This window comes from Suncus etruscus, chromosome 1 (genome assembly GCF_024139225.1).
Source record: "Suncus etruscus isolate mSunEtr1 chromosome 1, mSunEtr1.pri.cur, whole genome shotgun sequence".
NCBI lineage: Eukaryota > Metazoa > Chordata > Mammalia > Eulipotyphla > Soricidae > Suncus > Suncus etruscus.
In genome coordinates, this window is record NC_064848.1 from 30,804,320 (window position 1) to 30,826,089 (window position 21,770).

General features: G+C 37.7%; 1 protein-coding gene across 1 annotated transcript in view; it reads right to left on the minus strand.

The window, feature by feature from the left end:
- The window catches only part of BARD1 (BRCA1 associated RING domain 1), a 103,878-nt gene that overhangs the window by 35,585 nt on the left and 46,523 nt on the right, over nt 1-21,770 (minus strand). The window contains exons 7-8 of the mRNA XM_049768328.1: nt 11,699-11,779; nt 9,316-9,488 (exon numbers count right to left, since the gene is read on the minus strand). Coding sequence (XP_049624285.1) covers nt 9,316-9,488; nt 11,699-11,779 — 254 coding nt within the window. The remainder of the gene's footprint in view (nt 1-9,315; nt 9,489-11,698; nt 11,780-21,770) is intronic.

The following is a 21,770-nucleotide window of genomic DNA, read 5'->3' on the forward strand; positions in this document are numbered from 1 at the left end:
ACTACAGCTATTATAGGCTCTTTAGTCTATATGAGTAAATACAGAAACCAGATAAATTCTTATCATAGGCATTTAGATCCACTAGAAGAAAAGCAATGCCACACATGTCAAACAATTTAACAAAGCAGTGAATAGGGCATTTTTCAAATCAAATTTAATATGTATATGTACCATAATCTATCATAATAATCATAGCTATCAGAAAACAAACTAGTGGGTCATGGAATGGTTGATGTAGAGTTCCCAGGACATCTGAATTCACAAGTCAAAGACTATTTCTCAATACAGACTTCAGAGAAATACACAACTCTACTATTTCACAAGTGACAAAGCAAGTCCAATGAACATTTATATTTCTTTGTCTTCAACAGCACTGTCTTACATACGAGTTCAAGGATATAAGGACTTCCTAAAACTTTTTAAGTTTCTAAAAAAGGCCAGAATGATAGTTCAGTGGGTACAGTGCCTATTGACTAATCCAGGTTCAACAGCAGGTATCGCATATGGACACCCCCCAGTACTGCTAAGAGTAATTTCTGACTGCAGTGACCCCTGAGCACCACTAGGTGAAGCCCCTAAACAAGAACTTTCTAAAACAACCCCCCCACCACCAATTTTTGACAATAACCATTACATTTCTGGTGAAAATGAAATGTAATAAACAAAATGAAGGGACTGAAGGTCAGGAGAGATTATTAGACTTGACTTTCTCAGCACCACATAGTATTCAGGTGATCACCACTAGAAGTCCTGAGTCCCTAGCACCCAATGAGTGGCCAAGTGCCTAACACCATACAACTCCAGCAGCAACACATCATTAAGTCCTTGCCTGATCTACTGGCCATTTGACTAAGAATGGTTGGGACCCTTGGATATTCTGAACATTGAGCTTCCTCTCCAAAATGTACGATATAAAATAACAAGCTTTTATTTTCAAGATCATTTTCTAGGTAATAGTGAATGTATACATTGGGGCTGGAGAGATAGCACAGCGGTAGAGTGTTTGGCTTGCATGCTCTGACCTGGGATAGACCTGGTTTGATTCCCGGCATCCTATATGGTCCTCTAGCCTGTCAGGGGAGATTTCTAAGTGCAGAGCCAGGGGTAACCCCAGAGTGTCGCTGAGTGTAGCCCAACAACCAATCAATAAATCAATCAACAAATAAAGCTTTAAAAAAATAGTAAATGTATACAAATATATGTATACAAATGTATATGTGGAGGGACAGATCCAACACACAAGGAGGAAGAAAGGTATCAAATCTCTTTGATGCTACACAGAGGAGGCACAGATTTGAGACCAGATCATTAATGACCTTGAAGAAACAGTTTGATGGAAGAGGAGGAAAAGAAAGCTATGAAGATTAAAAATAAGAAACAAATCACAGCAAATCTTTCTTTAAGAACTACTCTCAGGACAGTCAGGTTCAACCTCTCTCCATGGGACAATCTCTCTCCAAGCAACGCTATTAAATTTATACTCTCATATTCCCTTCTATGTACAGGTCAAAATCTCCGACCCTTTGCTGGCAAAGGTGATTCTCCAGCAAAAATCTAAATTATGTTTAAATTTTCTGATTTCAAGCAATGTAATTTAAGTCACTATGCCAAAATTGAGTATTTAGGATGCTGGGAAGATAGAAATCACATATTTAGAGAATACTTTCTAAGCATATTTTAAAAGGCGCACATCTCTACTACATTTATTTAAAACCACATATCACAAACACAATTTTACCACATATACATATATATACTGTAACGTATGACAAGGTGCCAGAGATAGTACAGTGAGTAAGTAAGTCAATGCCTTGTATATGGCTGACCTGGGTTCACTGCTGAGCCCAACCAAAAGGAAGACCTGAGTACCACCAGGAGTGGGCCTAATCCCCTAAACAATGGCACAGGATAATCAAAATAATCATCAAAATAAAAAACAAATTCCTAGGTTCTAAGTAACCAAGAAAAAAGTAAATAAACAAGAAAAACATATTACATGCTACTATGAAAGGCTTTTTTAAAAAAAATAAACATATCTTACTTTAAAGAAATAAAACCAGTATCATGTACACTTTAATACATTATGACATATATTACACAAATATGAATAAGAGCCCTTGAAGGCAACATGAAAAAAGCACTAATGAAAGTACTTCAAAAATACCACAATCACTTAGCAAGAACTTTAAGCCCCCAAATAGCCAATACTACAATGATCTGACATTAATGATCTGTATTGCTCTGGAGGATGGCATCTACAAATGCTACTCATCAATCAAGAGGTAATCTGTTAAACTAGTCTGTAAGTCTACTAGAGTCTACTGAAACCCATCAGATTTTGTTTTTGTGGTGGACCAATAGTTAGGAATGAAATACAAACTTCTATGTGGCACCATCACAAGAAGGAAAACAAAAATACAAGTCCTACTTTATCATAGGGCATGAAGGAAACTATAAGTAATTTTCCCCTCATAATGATATATTTGAATGGACAAACACTTTGCAAAGAAGTAGTCTGAAATATCATTAAGTATACATATCAATTTCTTTCTTTCCTTCTCTCCATCTCTTCCTTCTTCCTGAAAAAAATCATTCTAAAATATACATAAAAAGGGATTAGAGCAACAGTACAGCTAGTAAGATACTTGCCTTGCATGAGGTCAACCTGGATTTGATCCTGGCTTTGCATATGACCATGTAAGCCTACCATGAGCCCTTCCCAAATGCAGAACCAGGAGTGACCAACAGGTGTGACAAAACCCCAAAACTTTTTGGTTTTGAGACCATGCCCTGCAGTACTCAGGAGTTACTCCTAGCTCTGTGCTCAGTAATCACTCCTGTAGGCTCAGGGGACCATATGGGATGCCAGGGGTTGAACTTGGGTCAGCTACTTGCAAGGCAAATGCCTTACTGGCTGCACTGTCGCTCAAGCCCCAACAATTTTTTAATGTATATAACTGTATTTCCTTTCTTCTTATTATTTTTGGACCACATCAAGCTGTTCTTAGGGCTCATTTCTGGCTCTGTGTGCAGGAATCATTCCTGGTGGGGCTTGGGGAAATCATATGCAGCATAGGACAGACATGAAAACAATGTTGACCATATGCAAGGCAAGAACCTTAAGGCCTGTACTGTTTCTTTGGCACCAGATCTATTTTTTTTTTTTTTTTGTGGTTTTTGGGTCACACCCGGCAGTGCTCAGGGGTTATTACTGGCTCCAGGTTCAGAAATTGCTCCTGGCAGGCACGGGGGACCATATGGGGCGCCAGGATTCGAACCGATGACCTCCTGCATGAAAGGCAAACGCCTTACCTCCATGCTATCTCTCCGGCCCCCAGATCTATTTTTAAAATAAGTAAAAATAATATACAGAAAGTTCACATACCACACTGAAAGGGACTATCAGTATGTTTATTAATTAAAGACAAAGGTATGGCTACCTAATGAAAGTTGTTTTGTTTGCAATTGACAGTAATATGAATATATTCAAGATAAACAACAATAATATAATTGTCCGTTTAAGTATAAAAGATTACCAAGGGAACTGTTAGAATAAGTTTTTGTCTACCTGTTTTCCTACTACTTTAATCTAAATAGTTTGTAACACTCTTAAAAAAAAACTAGCTATTTTGGTAAGATGCATACAACTTAGAAAACACTACCCTTATTCTATAAATTTGCTGATGATTAATTCAACAAGTTATAAAGTTATGAAGTATAAACAAAGCCAAACAATGGAGGTTAAAAAACAGATAGATAGTAGCAAGCAAAATGTCCTCGACCTCAGGACCAGAGATAGCAATTTGGTGAATGGGCTATTAATAAATGAAAAACATCTATGTTGAAATAGATGGAACAAATGAAAGACTTCTACAAAGGCTTAAGAAAATCTGATCACTTTCGTGTTTGTGTGTAAGAGAAAACTCATCATATAATCAGCCACAGGAAAGCTACAGTGTCTCCTAGTTAAATTTGATGTGTCAATGCAACACTAATATAATTAGGGTTGTTTCAGGAATATAGGAAAACAACATCTTCACTGCTGAATTTACAAGTGGCGCATGACAGTGCAGTAATATCTTTCATCTGTAGTACTCTTGACAGCACAGTTCTCTTAATGCTCTTCTTTCTATCAAAGGAAGTCTGTTCTGATTAAATACATTTTAACAGGTTTTGAGGTGTTGGTTTTTTTTTAGATACATACTAGAGACGTTTCACATAAGCCTTATAAAGAAAATATATATTTTATTTTATTATTTTATTCCTTCACATAAGAAAAAAATGTTCTCATTTTTTTTCTTCCCTAGTGTATTCCTGCTTGAATTTTACTAGCTGTGATTTTACATAATTTTGAAAATATGTTCCATGTAAAACTCTTGTTAAAGGATGTTTTTTTTTGAGGGGGGAGGGCCTTTGGGCCACACCTGGAGGTGCTAAGAGTTACTCCTGACTCTGCCCTCAAAAATTACTCCTGGCAGGATTGGGGAACCATATAGGATGCCAGAGACCGAACCAGGGTTGGCTGCATGCAAATAAAACAGCCTACCTGCTGTGCTATTACTCCGGCCCCTCTTGTTAAATATTTTAAAATTACTTTTAAAACTTAACATAAAATCTAAATGTTATAAATGATTGCTTTTTACTATTGAGAGGATGTTAAAATACTGGAAAATCATTGCTCTGAAATCAGGAGATTCTATATAAAAATACACCTATGCATTAATACACACATTATCTCAACTAGGAAAAATCATTAAAATTCAAAATATAAACAACAAAATAAACATATGTGCATAAGATTTAGATATGCAGATGACCATGGCAAATTCACTCATGCACTCAAAAGTGTTCTTAAGAATTCTTTTAATGGGGCCCGGAGAGATAGCACAGTGGCGTTTGCCTTGCAAGCAGCCAATCCAGGACCAAAGGTGGTTGGTTCGAATCCCGGTGTCCCATATGGTCCCCCGTGCCTGCCAGGAGCTATTTCTGAGCAGACAGCCAAGATTAACCACTGAGCAATGCTGGGTGTGGCCCAAACCCCCCCCCCCCGAAAAAATAAAAAGAATTATTTTAATGAATGAACAGCCAACAAAGTTACAAATAGGTTCTATCATCACAGACCAAAGATAAATGAAACAAATATATTCCCTTCAAGTTTGACAAAGTTGGTCAATATGAATGAGGAAAATAAGAAACAAAATCAACAGAGAGAAAAGTTGGTATGAACGCCTCAAGAAAATTAATGAGCAATTTGTAAAGAGTATTAATAGAGGCCAGAGCAGTGGCTTACACAGTAGGGCGTCTGCTTTGTCCGTGCTAGCCTAGGATGGACCGCTGTTCAATCCCCCAGCTTCCCATATGGTCCCCCGAGTCAGGAGCAATTTCTGAGTGCATAGCCAGGAGTAACCCCTGAACATCACCGTGTGTGGCCCAAACCCCACCCCCCAAAAAACAGCATTTATAGCTGGAGCTAGATTTTCTCCTACAAGTAACAACAATGACAACAACAACAAAAATGGTGTTTCTGCACCAGTTATTTTCTAATCTAGAAAATGAAAATAACAATATAACCTCCTTTATAAAGTCCTTGTGAGGACCAAATAAATTAATACATCAAAAATATTAAAATAGGGGCTGAAGAGATAGCGATAAGGAGTTTGCCTTGCACGTGGCCGACCCAGGATAGAAGACAGTTCGAATCCTGACATCCCATATGGTGTCCCAAGCCTGCCAGGGGCAATAGTGCATGGCAACATAAAGTTCAGTAATTGCCAAGCAATATTTTTTAGAAGACAGAAAATGAAGATAAGTGAATCAAAAGTTACATCTGCAGTGTTGACTTTTATCTTCATTTTCCCCAATTTTAAAATGTATTTCATGCAGGCTTTTCAAACATAATCTGAATGTTTACTGAAGAGAATATAGAAGTCTTTTTCTTAACAAAATTAAAGCAAGGTATTTTAATTTCTTACACTGTACAATATAAACAGTCTTAGTACATGACTCTGAGAATCCTCTTCTTCACTAAGACTCCATTTGATCATGCCAACAAATGAAAAGGAAGAAAGGTAAATAATAAAACCATGCTGTTTAATGTCTCACATTCTGACCCCAAAGATGAGAATACAGTATAATTCTACTTCCACCAGCAAATACAGATCATTCAATCCCAAACACAAATTCAAAAAGGAGAAATTTTAGGAGTGCAAGACAAACTACAAAGACAGTCCACAAGTGAAATCCTTTATGAACAACTCGATTATAAGCACTGATTTTAATCCTTTAAGTCAGTCACTTGGCTAGCTGTGAGGCACAAAAATGTAGAGGTATTCCAAAGAACAGTAAGTTTTTATAACACATAAATTTTTGTGTTTTTAACATAACACATATTTTATAACACATAAATTTATGTGTTTTTAAAACACATAAATTATCTGTTGTAAAAAAATTGACTTCTGTAAGAATTAACTAAGGGGCCGGAAAGGTAGCATGGAGGTAAGGCGTTTACCTTGCATGCAGAAGGACAGTGGTTCAAATTCCAGCATCCCATATGATCCAAGAGCGTTTTCTGAGCATTGAGCCAGGAGTAACCCGAGTGTTGCTAGGTGTGGACCCCTCCCCCCCCCCGCCAAAAAAAAAACTTAAATAAAGCAGGATAGTATGTCTATATAATATTTAGGTTTAAATATTATATATTTAATATTTATATTAAATTTGGTCCATGCAGTATTTTCTAACTAGGAATTTAACTTCCTTTCCGAGAAAATCAAACTCTACCTATTTGGGGGCTTAAGAGTAATTCCGGGCCCGGAGAGATAGCACAGTGGCGTTTGCCTTGCAAGCAGCCAATCCAGGACCAAAGGTGGTTGGTTCGAATCCCGGTGTCCTATATGTTCCCCCGTGCCTGCCAGGAGCTATTTCTGAGCAGACAGCCAGGAGTAACCCCTGAGCACTGCCGGGTGTGGCCCAAAAACCAAAAAAAAAAAAAAAAAAAAAGAGTAATTCAGGAAAGGTACTTACCTGCAGGCTATTAGAGTTTGATCCCTGGTATCCTATGAAGTCCCCTATGTGCCATGAGGAGTAATCTCTCAGCAGAGACAGGAGTCAGGCCTAAGCACCAACAAGTGTGGCTCCAAATACAAAATCAAAACCATTTCTAAATGTATTATTTTTCTTTAAATAGATATACTAAAAATGGTTCTTATATGACTGGAAAAACTTTAATGCTGGCTTTAATACTAGTATGCAAAAAAGGCAGTGGGGAAGAAACACAGCCTATGAGATTTTGAACAGTTATCAATGTAATTATTTTCAAGAAAAAGTATAAAAGATATGATCTCTTTTCTCATTATCTCAGGCAAAAATAGAATTTTCAATTCAAATTTTATTTCACATTAAAATACATTTTAGCTCACTTGAAGTAAATTCCTTACATAAAACAATAGTAAGTTCAGAGCTAAAATTATTATTATATTCAAATGCATTTTTCTTAAAAGTACTAAAGTATACACAGTAAAATCGCATGGGTGCTCAGGAGCTAATTTGGCTCGGTGGTCAAGTTTAAAAAAAAAAAAATCTTCATTTCAAAATGTCTACCCCCAAATTTTTCCTTAACGGAAATAGCCATAGTTCAAATTTACAAAAGTAATAGAGGGCTTCAGAATCTGAGTATCCAGCACTGATACAGAGCATTCCTGTCACTAAAGAAAGTTTACTTAATGGTGCTAGACTATGAATATAGCTAAATCTGTCACTTTACTAGAAGCGTATTTAAGACAACGCATCGTCTGAAAAGGCACGTGTAGAGGAAGACTTGTTCACTGTCACCTGCACACAACTTGCATATTAATATTCCATAGTACAGTGAAGAATCATGGACTACAAACACAAGACAGGCCTTGCGTTTTGCCTCATTAATCCTTACTATGCTCTAAGTCAAGAAATAGAAAAGCAGCAGGCATCACCCATGTTTTATAGGTGAGGACACCAAGGCATAGAAATTAACCTGCCTACGGCTATAAAGTCAATAATGGAGTCACAAATAAAAGCTGGATTCCCTAGCAGCCTGACCATGCTCCATTCATTAAAGTAGTCATGGCTGATTTAAGGACCCAAGAATGGAAACTATTCAGTTTCACCTGACCCAAGCAACCATTTGCTTTATCAAATGGCTTGTTAAACCCACAGGAGGGTCATATCTGTGCGGTCCACACACAGATACTCAACCCATGTTCATGTGTTGTGAAGGAAAGAATTTTCGAGAAGAAGAACAACTATCGCTTGAACTTGCCCTACACTCATAGCACAAGTGAAAGAAAATAAAGGTAATTTTTACACTTTCACTGAAACTACCAGCAAAAAGGCACAGTATATTCTTAAATTAATCGTTGCTTTCCAATTATGTAAAATGATTACCTATTTAAAAATCACAACCTAGAAGCTTTGAATTTTAGTGTTTTTATTCATTTTGGGATCGTACCTGGTAGTGCTCGGGGCTTACTCTTGGCTCTAACTCAGCAATCACTATGCTTCAATCCCAGAAGCTTTACATTTTGTAATTCTTACTTGCCTCTATAACCAAAGCCTAATTTTTTTTTTGTATTCCTGCCAACAGAAACCGAGAGACACAATTTTTACATTTCCATTTCACTTACCCCTCATTAATTGAAAAGAAAAGTGAAATAATATATAAGGAGACATGAACCAAGATAGATTAAAAATATAAAATATACATATGGCCTTAACTTGTGACACTCATGACATCATAACTGTTTAAATGGAGCTGTCAGCATTCCCTACAATGCCTCTGTGCCCTAATATTGCAAAACAATTTACCCAAAACTGCATTTGAAGGATGTGATAGCCGAGAAATAATTTGCTACACTTGCCCAATATCTAATTCTTACATATTTTAATGGATGCTATATTACAAAGAAAGAGCAGAAAGTAGAATATTTCAAACAACATTCAAGTACTGAGAAGCATACAAAATAGTTGTTTCTATGATTCAAATTCTTCTCTTCTTACTAAGCATTAATCAATCTACAGAACAGGAAAAATTAAGTGAAAGTGTCCAGAAAACCAGTTTCCAAAATTAACTCAGCAATTATTCCTGAAATTAAATGAACACATCTCCCTTGAATATTTAAATATTGTAAGGCAAGAGAGGATGAATACTGAATTTTAAAGCCAGAGTATAATGGGTCAGAGTTTACTTTGACTTGTGGAGAAAAGAAATGGCTATAAACTTGGAACTGAGACCTTTGGCTCAGGAACGTTAAATCAACAAAACAGCTTTTACCCTAGACTACTTACACAGCATTCGTAGAGGCGCCATAGGAAAGTAACAATTTGACTATGTCTATATGCCTGTTCTTGACAGCATCATGAAGAGGTGAGTCGTTCTGATATCCAGTAGTGTTCACTAATGCCTTGTGCTGGAGCAGCAATTCAACTACCTTCAAGTGCCCATGGTTGCAGGCTTCATGCTAATTAAATGAAAAGAATGATATGGAGGAGTAATGAATAATGCCATCATGAAATTGTACCTTAGAGAATAATTGTGAACTCCAGTTATTGGTTCTTACTAAAATTTTCCATATTGACCTCAAATTATGAATAGAGCAAAAGGCCATTATTAACAACCTCTGAGATAATAGACATGGGGATGGAAACCTAATTCAAAGAAAATGATGCTGTTCATTTGAGTCTGGGAATAAATAATAATTTTTTTTAAAATTTCCACCCAAAAAATATGTACCTTTAAGCGAACTAAAGCTCCTAAACTATTCTTATCAGTAGTAAGTGAAAAACGAGAAAACAGAGGAACAGTGGGTAGGGCATTTGCATTGCATGCGGCTGACCAGGGTTCAATCTTGGTATCCCATATGGTCCCTCAAGCCTGCCAGAAGTGATTTCTAGTGCAAAACCAGGAGTAACCCAAGTACTGCTGGATGTGGCCAAAAACAAAACAAAACCAAAACCAAAACAAATAAACATGACAAAATGTTAAGCAACCAGATCATGAATAAAATCCAGATTTCTCCAAGGTTCAATAAAATTCACTGACTTTGCAGTACATGAAGTTTATGTACCATAACCACCACCATAAAGAACAAAGTAGAATGAGGATTTATAAAAACAAGTCTCCCTGTCTACAGCAATATGTTACTGGTTTGAGGGTGGTGTCAATAAGAGAAATGTTTCTCTCTTGAAAAGAGCTACTGAATGAATCATGTAACTGGGAACAATGAAATGATCAAAGATGACTCAATGCAAATCTTGTCTTAAGTTAAATAAGCAGAAATGCCACTAAACTTATTCTAATAAATCTCTAGCATACGGGGCTACATCTCTTCATGACAGATAATATCCCATTCAGCATCTGCAGATCTATTTTAAAGACAGAAAAGGCTACAATTGGTCTTATAATTGAAAAAAAATTAACAATTAACATTTCTTTGAAAATGTAAGCAAGGTTGTGAAATTCAAACAATATGATTTCAGACTCTGCCAGTTAAGAAACTGGCAGGCAAATACATCAAGAAATCTTTTTTACCTTGGCTTAATAATGAAAATCTTCCAATTTCAGTGATGAATCCTCAGTTCATAAGGTAAGGATAATCCCTTCCAAACCTCCCCTACCCCTTCACTGGCACTTCTATTGCTGAGTCCAAATCCCATGGTTGAGTCAGGAAAAATAGTAGACCAGGCAGGTCATTAGTTTTGCACATAGCTGGCTGACCTAGGCTGAATTTCTGGGGCCCCATATGGTCCCCTAAAGCCCAGCAGGAGTGATTCTTGAGCACAGAATCCTGAACGTTGTCAGGTGTAACCCCAAATGAAAAAAAATTGAAATAAATAATTCATACTTATTGTTCTCATATAATTAGTTAATACAGCATTTGTTTCCAATTATCTGTGCTACTTGCCATACTGTACTTTTAGTAATAATAAGCAAAGACTTTTAAAAGCATCTAATGTAAGCAAGCATATGTACAACTGGATACGGTGTAAGTGAGGCTAAGATAAATCCTTAGTAAGAATCATTACCTGTGATGCTTTCTTATACTTAAATACATTCTCCCTTTTGATTTATCCTTACTCTCAAAATAAAATATACTCATTATTTTAAAATTAAATATTAAATGAGGAATAAACCAGATAAAAACAAGCCTGAGCAGTCAAAAAAGAAGAAATCCGGTTTCAAAATAAGCCAATAACACAGGATGGAGCCTGGTGTCAGTTGTAGTAAGTATTTACCCAATACACTAGCTAAATCCAGCTAAACTATGCCTTATTCAGGATTTTTATGTTTAAAGGTAAATCAATCCAAAGGTACTTATTTGCCTGTCACAACAGAAAAGATAAACAAAGATAATAGTTCTCTTAGTGAAAATATTAAACTCATCCAAGAGTTTGTAGATGTCACAGGGGTCTTCAAACTATGGCCCGTGGGCCACATATTGTATTTATTCCCATTTTGTTTCTTCACTTCTAAATAAGATATATGCAGTGTGCATAGAAATTTGTTCATAATTTTTGTTTTTACTATAATCTGGCCCTCCAACAGTCTGAAGGACAGTGAACTGGCCCCCTGTTTAAAAAGTCTGAGGACCCCTGATAGGAGATATACAAATCATTACATAACTCTAAACTGTATATCATATGAAACAAATAAATAAAAACAGAAAATTACCAATGGTGTCCATCCAGCATGGTCTTTAACATTTGGATCACTTCCATTTTGTAAAAGGTATTCAACAGAAGGTACATCACCCTATTAGAACAAGAAAAAAAATTGTTAATAAAAGAAAAAAAATCCTAATCTGGTTATGTTTGTTGGTTTTCTCATAGAGGTTTTTTTCCCTCTATTGTTTGGGATCACATCTATTGTGCTTAGGAGAACACATGTGGTAACACAGATCAACCCAGTTCAGCTGTATACAAGCTAAACCAAGCCTCCTACCTGCTCTACCATCTCTTTAGGCTGTTTCTACAAGGCTTTTTCAAGAGAATATAAAACTTAAATTTGGGTGACAGAGAAAGTACAGTGGGTAGGGCATGTTCCTTGCACCATAGACAACATGAATTCCATTCCTGCACCACATATGGTCCCCTAATCACTGCCAGGAGTGAGATCTAAACACAGAGTCAGAAGTAAGCAGGAGCACTGTAAGATACAGTTCCACAACCAAACACCCCCAAACAAAACCCCTTTAATTTTTTCTTTTATGTTCACTAACTCTAAGTTTATAAATAAGCTATAAAAAGGGGCAGGGCAATAGCACAGCAGTTAAGGTGCTTCAAACAACCGAAGTTTGATCTCTGACATTTTTCTGGTCCTCCAAGCTCCCCTAGGAGTAAACCTTGAACAAAAGTCAGAAGTAAGCCTTGAATACAAGTCTATCCTAACCACCCCTCACCAAATTTATATACAAACTGTTCTGAGGAACTACCAAGTCATGAAAGTCAATAATGTATCTTTGATTACATAGCTATATATGACATAAGTCACTTAGGACAATGCTGTGTTCAGCTAGCTTTATGAAGTGTGTCTTTAACAAGGAAATCGGTTCCCTTACAACTCTTCTGTTATGTATTCTTAGTCTATTTATAGACATTAAATAACCTGCATATTGTAAGATGCACTTGTATATTTTAGGCTATCTCTCAAATACAGTAAATTTGAAAGTAATTATTTAGGGTTTTTTTGTAAATACTAATCCACTTGGAGGGAAGAGGTGGGGGGGAACTAATCCACTTGCAACATATTTTTTTCTTTTCCTAAATTAACAAAATGACCTCGAATATTAAAAACAAGTATTTTATGTCAAAGCAATTGCCCCATTTGTAATACAAAACTTTTTGTAGCATAGTGGTAGAGCGTTTGCCTTGCAAGCGGCCTACCCAGGACTGGCGTTCATTCAAATCCCAGCATCCCATATGGTCCCCTGTGCCTGCCAGGAGCTATTTCTAAGCAGAGACAGGAGTAACCCCTGAGCGCTGCTGGGTGTGGCCCAAAAAACCACACACACACAAAAAAAATTTTTAAAGGTGTCCCATTGAGGGATGCAATGCTTTTAGCCCTATGTAAGTTAATACAGGGCTCATTTTAATTCTACAGGTAATTGCAAAACTTTACCTAAAGAAGTCCAAAAGTATAAAAGCAACTTGGCATGGAACTGTGGAATGGAGAAACACTCATCTCACAGTGACAATTTGGAGACTAAAAACAGAATCTCTTTAAGATTGCTAAATAATAGTAATTTTCTTTCATGTCACCACTCTTTATTGACAAAGGTGTCTCCTGTTAACATTCTACCCCTAAACTTGTCTGAAATATGGAGATGATTTGCAAATGGTTTGCATTTTCTACTTAATCTGCTTTCTCCTCCCTACTACTTAAAAAGCCTGTCATATCTTTATTATTTCACTGTATGCAAATTTAATGTCATGCACATAAATAAAATTATGATAATTAGATAAGGCCCATAATAAATGGGTACGCTTGAACCAATGTGAAGTTTTCAGGAAATAAATTAACTTCTGCTTCTGGTCCCTTTAAATTAGTTTCTTCTCTTAACAGAATATTGTCTTGGAAACAGGCACTCACTTTTAGGCTCCTCATAACTTAAAGGAATAGTTGAAATTTTCCTAAACCATAACCAGTGGGAGCAAGGAGAAATTATCTAAGAAGAGTATTTACCAAGGAAAGAACTTTTAAGAGGAGTTGGTGTTTTAAGTCCTAACTTTAAGACTGAAAATAAGAGAGTATATATGATACAATGAATTTTCTTAATGCTTAACTATCAATGGGAAGATATGCATATTCATAGAAATCACAAGAAAATAAATTAACTTTCTAAAAACACACACACAAAAGAACTTTTCTTCCTTAATAGAGGTGAGTAGGGACCAGAGCAATAGTACAGCAGGTAAGATGCTTGTGTGTCGCACAGCTGACCCATGTCCAATTCCTGGTTCCCAGTACCTCCAAGTCCATCACTGATAAGTCAGGAGTTACCCTGTGCACAGTCAGGTGTAACCCAATAACAAAATAAATAAAATAAAGGTGAGTAGTACCAAAATACTATTAGCAATAAACATCTTTATAAAAATAGTGTCTGAGTCCTTGCATCTGTGACATCACTGGTCTAAGAAGAAAGGGGGTCTCATGGACTATTATGGTGGGAATGTTGACTGGTCCAACTTTTGGGGGAAAACTATTCCTCAAAAACCTAGAAATTGAGTTTCCCATGATCCAGCAACACTACTTCTAGGAATATGCCCTAGATGGCCTAGAGGATCCAAAAACAATGCAGAAAAGCCCTCTGCACCCGCATGTTCATTGCAGCACTATTCACAATAGCCAGAATCTGGAAACAACCCAAGTGCTCAAGAACTGATGAGTGGATAAAGAAACCACGGTACATCTACACAATGGAATACTATACAACTGTTAGGGAAAAATAAAGTAATAAAATTTGTATATGCATGAATGGATATAGACAGTATTATGCTGAACTAGATAATGTTCACTCAGATATGCTGAGTCAGAGGAAGAGGGACAGAATGATTGTACTCATTTGTGAGATATAATTAAAAAACTAGTATGGTGGGGCCGGAGAGATAGCATGGAGGTAAGGCGTTTGCCTTTCATGCAGGAGGTCATTGGTTCAAATCCCGGCGCCACATATGGTCCCCCGTGCCTGCCAGGAGCAATTTCTGAGCCTGGAGCCAGGAATAATCCCTGAGCACTGCCGGGTGTGACCCAAAAAAAAAAAAAAAAAAAAAAAAAACTAGTATGGTATTAATATCCAGAGACAATAAAGGCTGACTAAGAGGATCAGTCTCTGATAGGAAACTTGCCACAAATATAGGGAAGTTAAGTAGTTAAGTAGTTAAGTTAAGAAGTTAAGTAGTTAAGGCAGAGAAGGGTCTACTGTGACAATCATAGTTGGAAATGACCACCCTAGACAAAAATTGGGTGTTGAAAGGATTATGGATATGAATAATGCCCCTTCAGTAACAATATTACAAACCAGAGGGTCTAAAAAAAAATAAAAGGAGGAAAGACAGAGAGGAAGGGAAAGAGGGAGCGAGAAGAAAAATGCCTGTCACAGAGTGGTAGGAAGTAGGAAGGGCTGGAGGAAAACTGGGGACACTGGTGGCGGGAAATGTAGACTAGTGAAGGTAGTGGTATGCTATAAGGTGAAACCCCATCATGAACAACTTCATAAATATCTCTCAGTGATTCAGTTCAAGAATTTTTTTATTTTAAAAAGGGGGGGAAGTAGAGAAAAAAAAAGAATTTGTGTATTTAAAAAATAGTACAGGACCATTTAGTAAAAATGATTCACCTCAGTAGGTTATATTTTCTTATTTCGTACATTAAAGAATGAGATCAAGTACCTAGAAACTTACTTAGGTTATTAATTCTTAAAGTTCTGTTATCTGACGTGTGGATCTGAAGTCTATTAATTACTTCTCTAATTTTATTTTTTGGAGGGCCAAAGCTCAGGAGTTTTACTTCTGGCTCTCTCTGTGCTCCGAAATCGCTCCTGGCAGGCTTGAGGGCCCATATGGGATGCCAAGGATCAAATCCAGGTCAGTTGTGTGCAAGGCAAGTGCCCTACCCTCTCTGCTGTTGCTTTGGCCTCTACTTCTCTTAACTTTTTAGAAAGTTTCTGAGTACAGAAATTTTATAGATGGCTCTAACAATATGACTGCTTATAGGATAAAGGCATTGTAATTTCAATGGTAGCGGATGGCGAAGAAAAATAATGATACCCCCGAAAGTTGTTCTAGAAATAAAAATTTTGGGACTACCTCAGATACATATGCTTTTGAACCTCCCTCCTTTCTCTCAGGAAGTTAGTATAAAAATTACAGTTTTAGCCTGGAGAAACCTCACAAGGAATTTTTTCCCTCTGCACGGCAGACCCTCAACAATTCTGCTGTTATGCATCTATCATGCCCTCAAACTGTTCTTCTGACATGCATCACAAATACATCATGACAGGACAACTTCCAGCCATTCTTCTGTTTTATCATCTGTTCAGTGCCGTGGCATGAATTATGTGTCATGATCATCTTAAGAATCTGCTCTAGAGGACTAGAGGGAAGTTTATTCCGACCCCTACAAATTCTCAAGTAGCAGTAACAAAAAATCAAAACAAATTTTGCTAGATCTAGAGAAATGTCAAATACTACAAATTTTATTTTTATCAAATCAAAAGAAGGTGTTTATCTTACTTAGTTTTTACTTAGGCGCAAGCCTTTTCATAATATCATATTGAACACTATATTCAATATATTGAAAGTATTTTGCATAGTTCCTAAAAAGAATAATCTAAATATAATTAAAGAATTCTAAAATAATTTTGTATTGGGTTTGTGTTCAAATTATACTGACTGTAAAAATTCTATCTGGTTAGACCAGGGGTCTCAAACTCAATTTACCTGGGGGCCGCAGGAGGCAAAGTCGGGGTAATCCTTGAATGCAAAGTCAGTAGTAAGCCTTGAACATTGGGGGGTGTGACCCAAACAACTAAAACAAAACAAAACAAAAAAGATTCCTCTAGGGCAGGGCCACAAAATGTTGTGAAGGCCTTGAGCTTGAGACCCCTGGGTTAGACAGAAACCCAGGATCTTGAAAGGGAAAACACCCAAAACAGTGACTCTGGTATACATTATCTGCATTCAGAAAGCCTCACTGTTCAGGCCATCATGACAGACTTCTAGAGCCAACTAAAAAGATTATCAAGACAAATAATAGAAAATTTACATTAATCCAGATATCCTGGGGCCAGAGTGATAGCTCAGCAGTAGAGCGTTTGCCTTGCACAAGGCTGACCTAGTACGGACCTGAGTTTGATTCCCAGCGTCCCATATATGGTCCCCCAAAGCCAGGAACAATTTCTGAGCACATAGCTAGAAGTAGCCCCTGAGCGTCACCGGTGTGGCCCAAAAACAAAAACAAACAACAAAAAAAGAAACAGAACAACAACAACAAAAAAAACCCCTCAGAAATCTTGTCTAGAAATTTATAGCAAAGATATACCTAGTCACATGAGAGAAACGACTACTTACTGTAGCACTATTGATAAAAGCAAAAGGACATAATCAGGGGACCCTCAGCCTAGGATTAGTTACTAATAAAAATTCACTGAAATCTGTGCTACTATCAAAATGCACAGAAAGCTGTGTACAAAATGCAAATTTTTTCTTATATTCACAAAATGTATACAGGAAAAATACAAATAGCAGCTTATATGAAGGGAATCATTAGCCATGGGTGAGTGGGAGCACAAATAGGAATCTCACTTTCAATTATACTTTTATTTATCCTTTTTTTTTTTTGGTTTTTGGGCCACACCCGGAGGTGCTCAGAGGTTACTCCTGGCTGTCTGCTCAGAAATAGCTCCTGGCAGGCACGGGGGACCACATGGGACACCTGGATTCGAACCAACCACCTTTGGTCCTGGATCGGCTGCTTGCAAGGCAAACGGCACTATGCTATCTCTCCGGGCCCTGTTTATCCTTATTTCTGAAATATAAAACTAAAACCAGTATTTTGAAACAAATACAAAATGAGGAAAATATTTCTGATAACAACAAACCTGAGAAGTCTCAGAATAATCAAAGCTAAAACTAAAATACTAATACAGAGAAAAGAAATAACTGGAAACTCTAGAGAGCAGAGATAGAGAGAGAAGCGTTAGGAAGGTTGGCTATAGTGGTCAGACAGATAGTACAGCAGGTAAGGAGTTTGTCTGTATTCAGTTGGCCTAAGTTGAACCCCTAGCATTCCATATGGTCCTCTAACACAGCCAAGAATGATTCCTGAGTGCAGAGCCAGAAGTAACACTTAAGTATTGCCAGGTCTGGCCAAAAGCAAACACAGAAAGAAGGTTGGTTATAGTGGTTCTGTGGGCAAGATGCTTGTTCTGCATGCAGCCAATTAAGATTCATACCCAGTACACTAAATGGTTCACTCAAGTCTGCTAAGGATGATCCCAAAGAACAGAGCCAGAAGTAAGGACTGAGCACTGTTAGGTATGGACCCCCCACAAAATATTTTTAAGTTGGAGATAAAGGTTGATTTTGAAGATTAGATACAAAGGACCAAGTAGGAAAAAAGAATGAGAGGAAAGAATATTTGGCAGAGAAAAAAAAAATACTCCAAGTACCGAGAAACTGAGAAACAGTCTTGACTGGGGCCGGCGAGGTGACACTAGAGGCAAGGTGTCTGCCTTGCAAGCGCTAGCCAAGGAAGGACCACGGTTCGATCCCCCCCCCCGCCCCCGGCGTCCCATATGGTCCCCCCAAGCCAGGGGCGACTTCTGAGGCTTAGCCAGGAGTAACCCCTGAGCATCAAATGGGTGTGGCCCGAAACACCAAAACAAAACAACAACAAAAAAGAAATAGTCTTGACTAATTCACAAGACTAAAGTTTGGTGTGACTGCTGATTCAATGAATACAGTGAGAGGGCACTTGTCCTGTACTCAGACAACCCAAGTTCAATCCCAGCAGTCTATATGGTCCCCCACGTACTCCAGGATTAATTCCCTGAGCAGAGCCAGAAGTAAGTCCTGAGTACAGCTATGTGTGGTCCCAAAACAAAGAAATAAAAAAGTAATCACACAGACCCTAAAAGGGGAGTAAAAGAATGACTGTACACTAGCCAACTACCCTAATCTGACCATATTAAGTCCTTCAAAAACAGTGAAGCCTTACTGCTTGCCAGCTATGCTGACAGAGAAAGAGAATCACAAACCAGGGTGACTGTCTCTACAACCTGACACTATCTCTCAGTTAAAAGATAGCATAAGAACTGGGGCGGGAGCGGTGGCGCAAGTGGTAGGGCTTTTGACTTGCACATGCTGACTTAGGACAGACCGCAGTTCCATCCCCTGGCATCCCTTGTGGTCCCCCAAGCCAGGAGTGATTTCTGAACGCAGAGCCTGGAGTAACCCCTGAGCACCACCAGGTGTGGCCCAAAACCCAAACCCCCCCTCCCCAAAAAAGATAGCAAGAGAACTGCATTAAAAGCCTAAGGAACCAAGCTAAGTCCTATCAACAACCAAAATAACCAAAGAAGTAGACTCCCTCCTGTAGTCTCTGCAACTGTATGTCCTGACAAAATGGTGAAACCAACATCAGACTTCTGTCCTACAAAACTCTTTAAGAGAATGAATTTGCAGATTTCAAGTCACTAAAGTGACCATTTGCTACAGAAAGCAACAGGAACCAAAAGCTAATGGGTCAGAACAAAACGAAGTACCACTCAAAGGTGGTAAAGAAAGAGAAAGGTTATGGCTAACAAAGAATTTCAGAAAGCTATAGATAACCAGAAAATATTCCGTAAAACCTTCACAAGAGGAGAGAACTAGCCCTCCCAAACATGAAATGCCCCAAGTTTTCTGTCCTCAGTGCAGATATGCCACGCACACACACTGCTATCCTGTACTCTTAGAAAAGAGGAGGCAAACAATGAAAGTATGGAAAGTGCAAATCTCTCCAAGATGCTTTAAGGGGAAAATAAATCTATGCACTGGCAAAACTTAACTGTTAATGGCAAAAACTCTGGTTACTCTGGTTACCTGCTTTGGGTACCTAAAAGGTATGAGGTCTATATTCATCAATCAGCCACATAAACTCTTTCCTCTTCCATATTACATGCCTTGCTCTATTCTATACTAGTTTCAACTCTATCCTTTTCTAAGACAGGTGTTGAATACAAAGCTATTAATAAGGCAGCAAATTGCCAATATTTGGTTTTCTAGGACATGTATATTATCTATCCATTCTCAGCTGCAAAAAAAAAAAAAATCAGGACACAAAATGAAATAAATACTGCTTACAGAAAGACATATGCTGATAATTCCATTGATTTTTTTTATCCCCAAGCATTTGTCCTAATTGAAAGCAAGCTGGGGTGGAGCATACATTCAACTCAACAATTTTCTGTAAGAGAACACCTGTCAATGATTCCATAAAACAACAGAAATGCATTAATCTTTGGAAAATACGATAGCAAAATCTGCAACTAATGAAAGTCATAGTAATTAGTAAGTTAAGGAGAATCAAATAGATAATTCTAATTCTGGAAAACACTCTAGACAAATAATGCCACAAAACTTAAATGAAGTCATTTTGATTGCATGAGTGGAAATTTCTACCAAGACAGGATCATAGCACCAGAATTGTTTTATGATATCATACTTTTGTCCTAATGGCCTAGCCCAAGAGAAGCAAATAACTTGCCAGTCAGGCATCTCGTTATTGAAAGATTTCTGAATACCTTTCCAACAAAATGGCAGATTTGAACAATTAGAAACTAGACAAGCTATAGAATGAAAAATATTTATTTTAATTGAGCTTTTAGGTAAGAATCTGTCAAATCATGACCTTAGGGGAAAAAATCTTTACCATCCTAACTGGATGCTTACCTATAGTCTAAAAATAATTCCAAGAAGGCAAGAGGTAGAAACTAAAGCTATGGGCCCGGAGTGATAGCACAGCGGTGTTTGCCTTGCAAGCAGCCGATCCAGGACCAAAGGTGGTTTGGTTTGAATACCGGTGTCCCATATGGTCCCCGTGCCTGCCAGGAGCTATTTCTGAACAGACAGCCAAGAGTAACCCCGGAGCACTGCCGGGTGTGGCCCAAAAACCAAAAAAACAAACAAACAAACAAAAAAAGAAACTAAAGCTAAACTTAAAATCTTTCTTTTTTTTGGGGGGGGGAGAAGGGACAGGGGTATGGTGGGATTATTTCCTGGTCACAACAGAAAATACTCAGGGCTATGCTTACTACTGGCTCTGCCCTTAAGAATTACTCTTGGGGGGCCAGAGAGATAGCATAGCGGCATTTGCCTTGCAAGCAGCCGACTCAGGACCTAAAGTGGTTGGTTCGAATCCCGGTGTCCCATATGGTCCCCCCATGCCTGCCAGGAGCTATTTCTTTTTTTTTTTTTTTTTTTTTTTTTTTTTTTTTTTTTTTTTTTTTATAATTTTTTATTATGAATTATGAGAACAAAAGATGCAAAGAAAGAGGATAAGGTAAAGTTACAGTGGAAGGACAATCACCCATAACATAATTATCAGAAGAAGTCCCCTTGCTGATATCTTAACTTTGAATTTTCACCAAAAAAAGTTAAGATAAATAAAACAGAATCCATGTGCAATTACTTTTTCCCTCAAGTCCCCAGATTGTAGCACATTATAATATTTCTTAACAGCACACAAGGCAATCTAAAGCCATCAAGCTTACGTAACTCCTTAAACATTAGAGGCATAGTGTTTTTTACATTTCCATGTACATGCATATTAGCTTAAGTTAACCTCAAATTTTAAGTGGGTGTGTTTTAAGGATTAGAGTCAAAGGAGCACAGTAAAAACGGTGTTAGAGTGGCAATTGTTGTTTGCATAGGCCCACCAAAATATGAGAGGCATGGAAAGGAATAGCCTTGGCCTAAATACAAAGAGATCCTACCCCTGAAGTTTCCTGGCATAAGACCAGCTCTAGGCCTCAGGAAAGTTATCGTTCGCTCCAAGACATTGTCCGTAGCGCCAACACACTTATCACAGAGTCTCTGTTGTTGGTCTCATGTTTCTGTATTAAAGATTCTGGAATCTGCATGTCCTACATTGAAGTCATGATGAGGAGTGCCTTCTCGTTTCACTTCACCATGAAAGGGGAATGCAGGAAGCCCTGTCCTATAAGCAGGTTGTTGTTGTTGTTAAGTCTTCTCAGTGTTAAAGG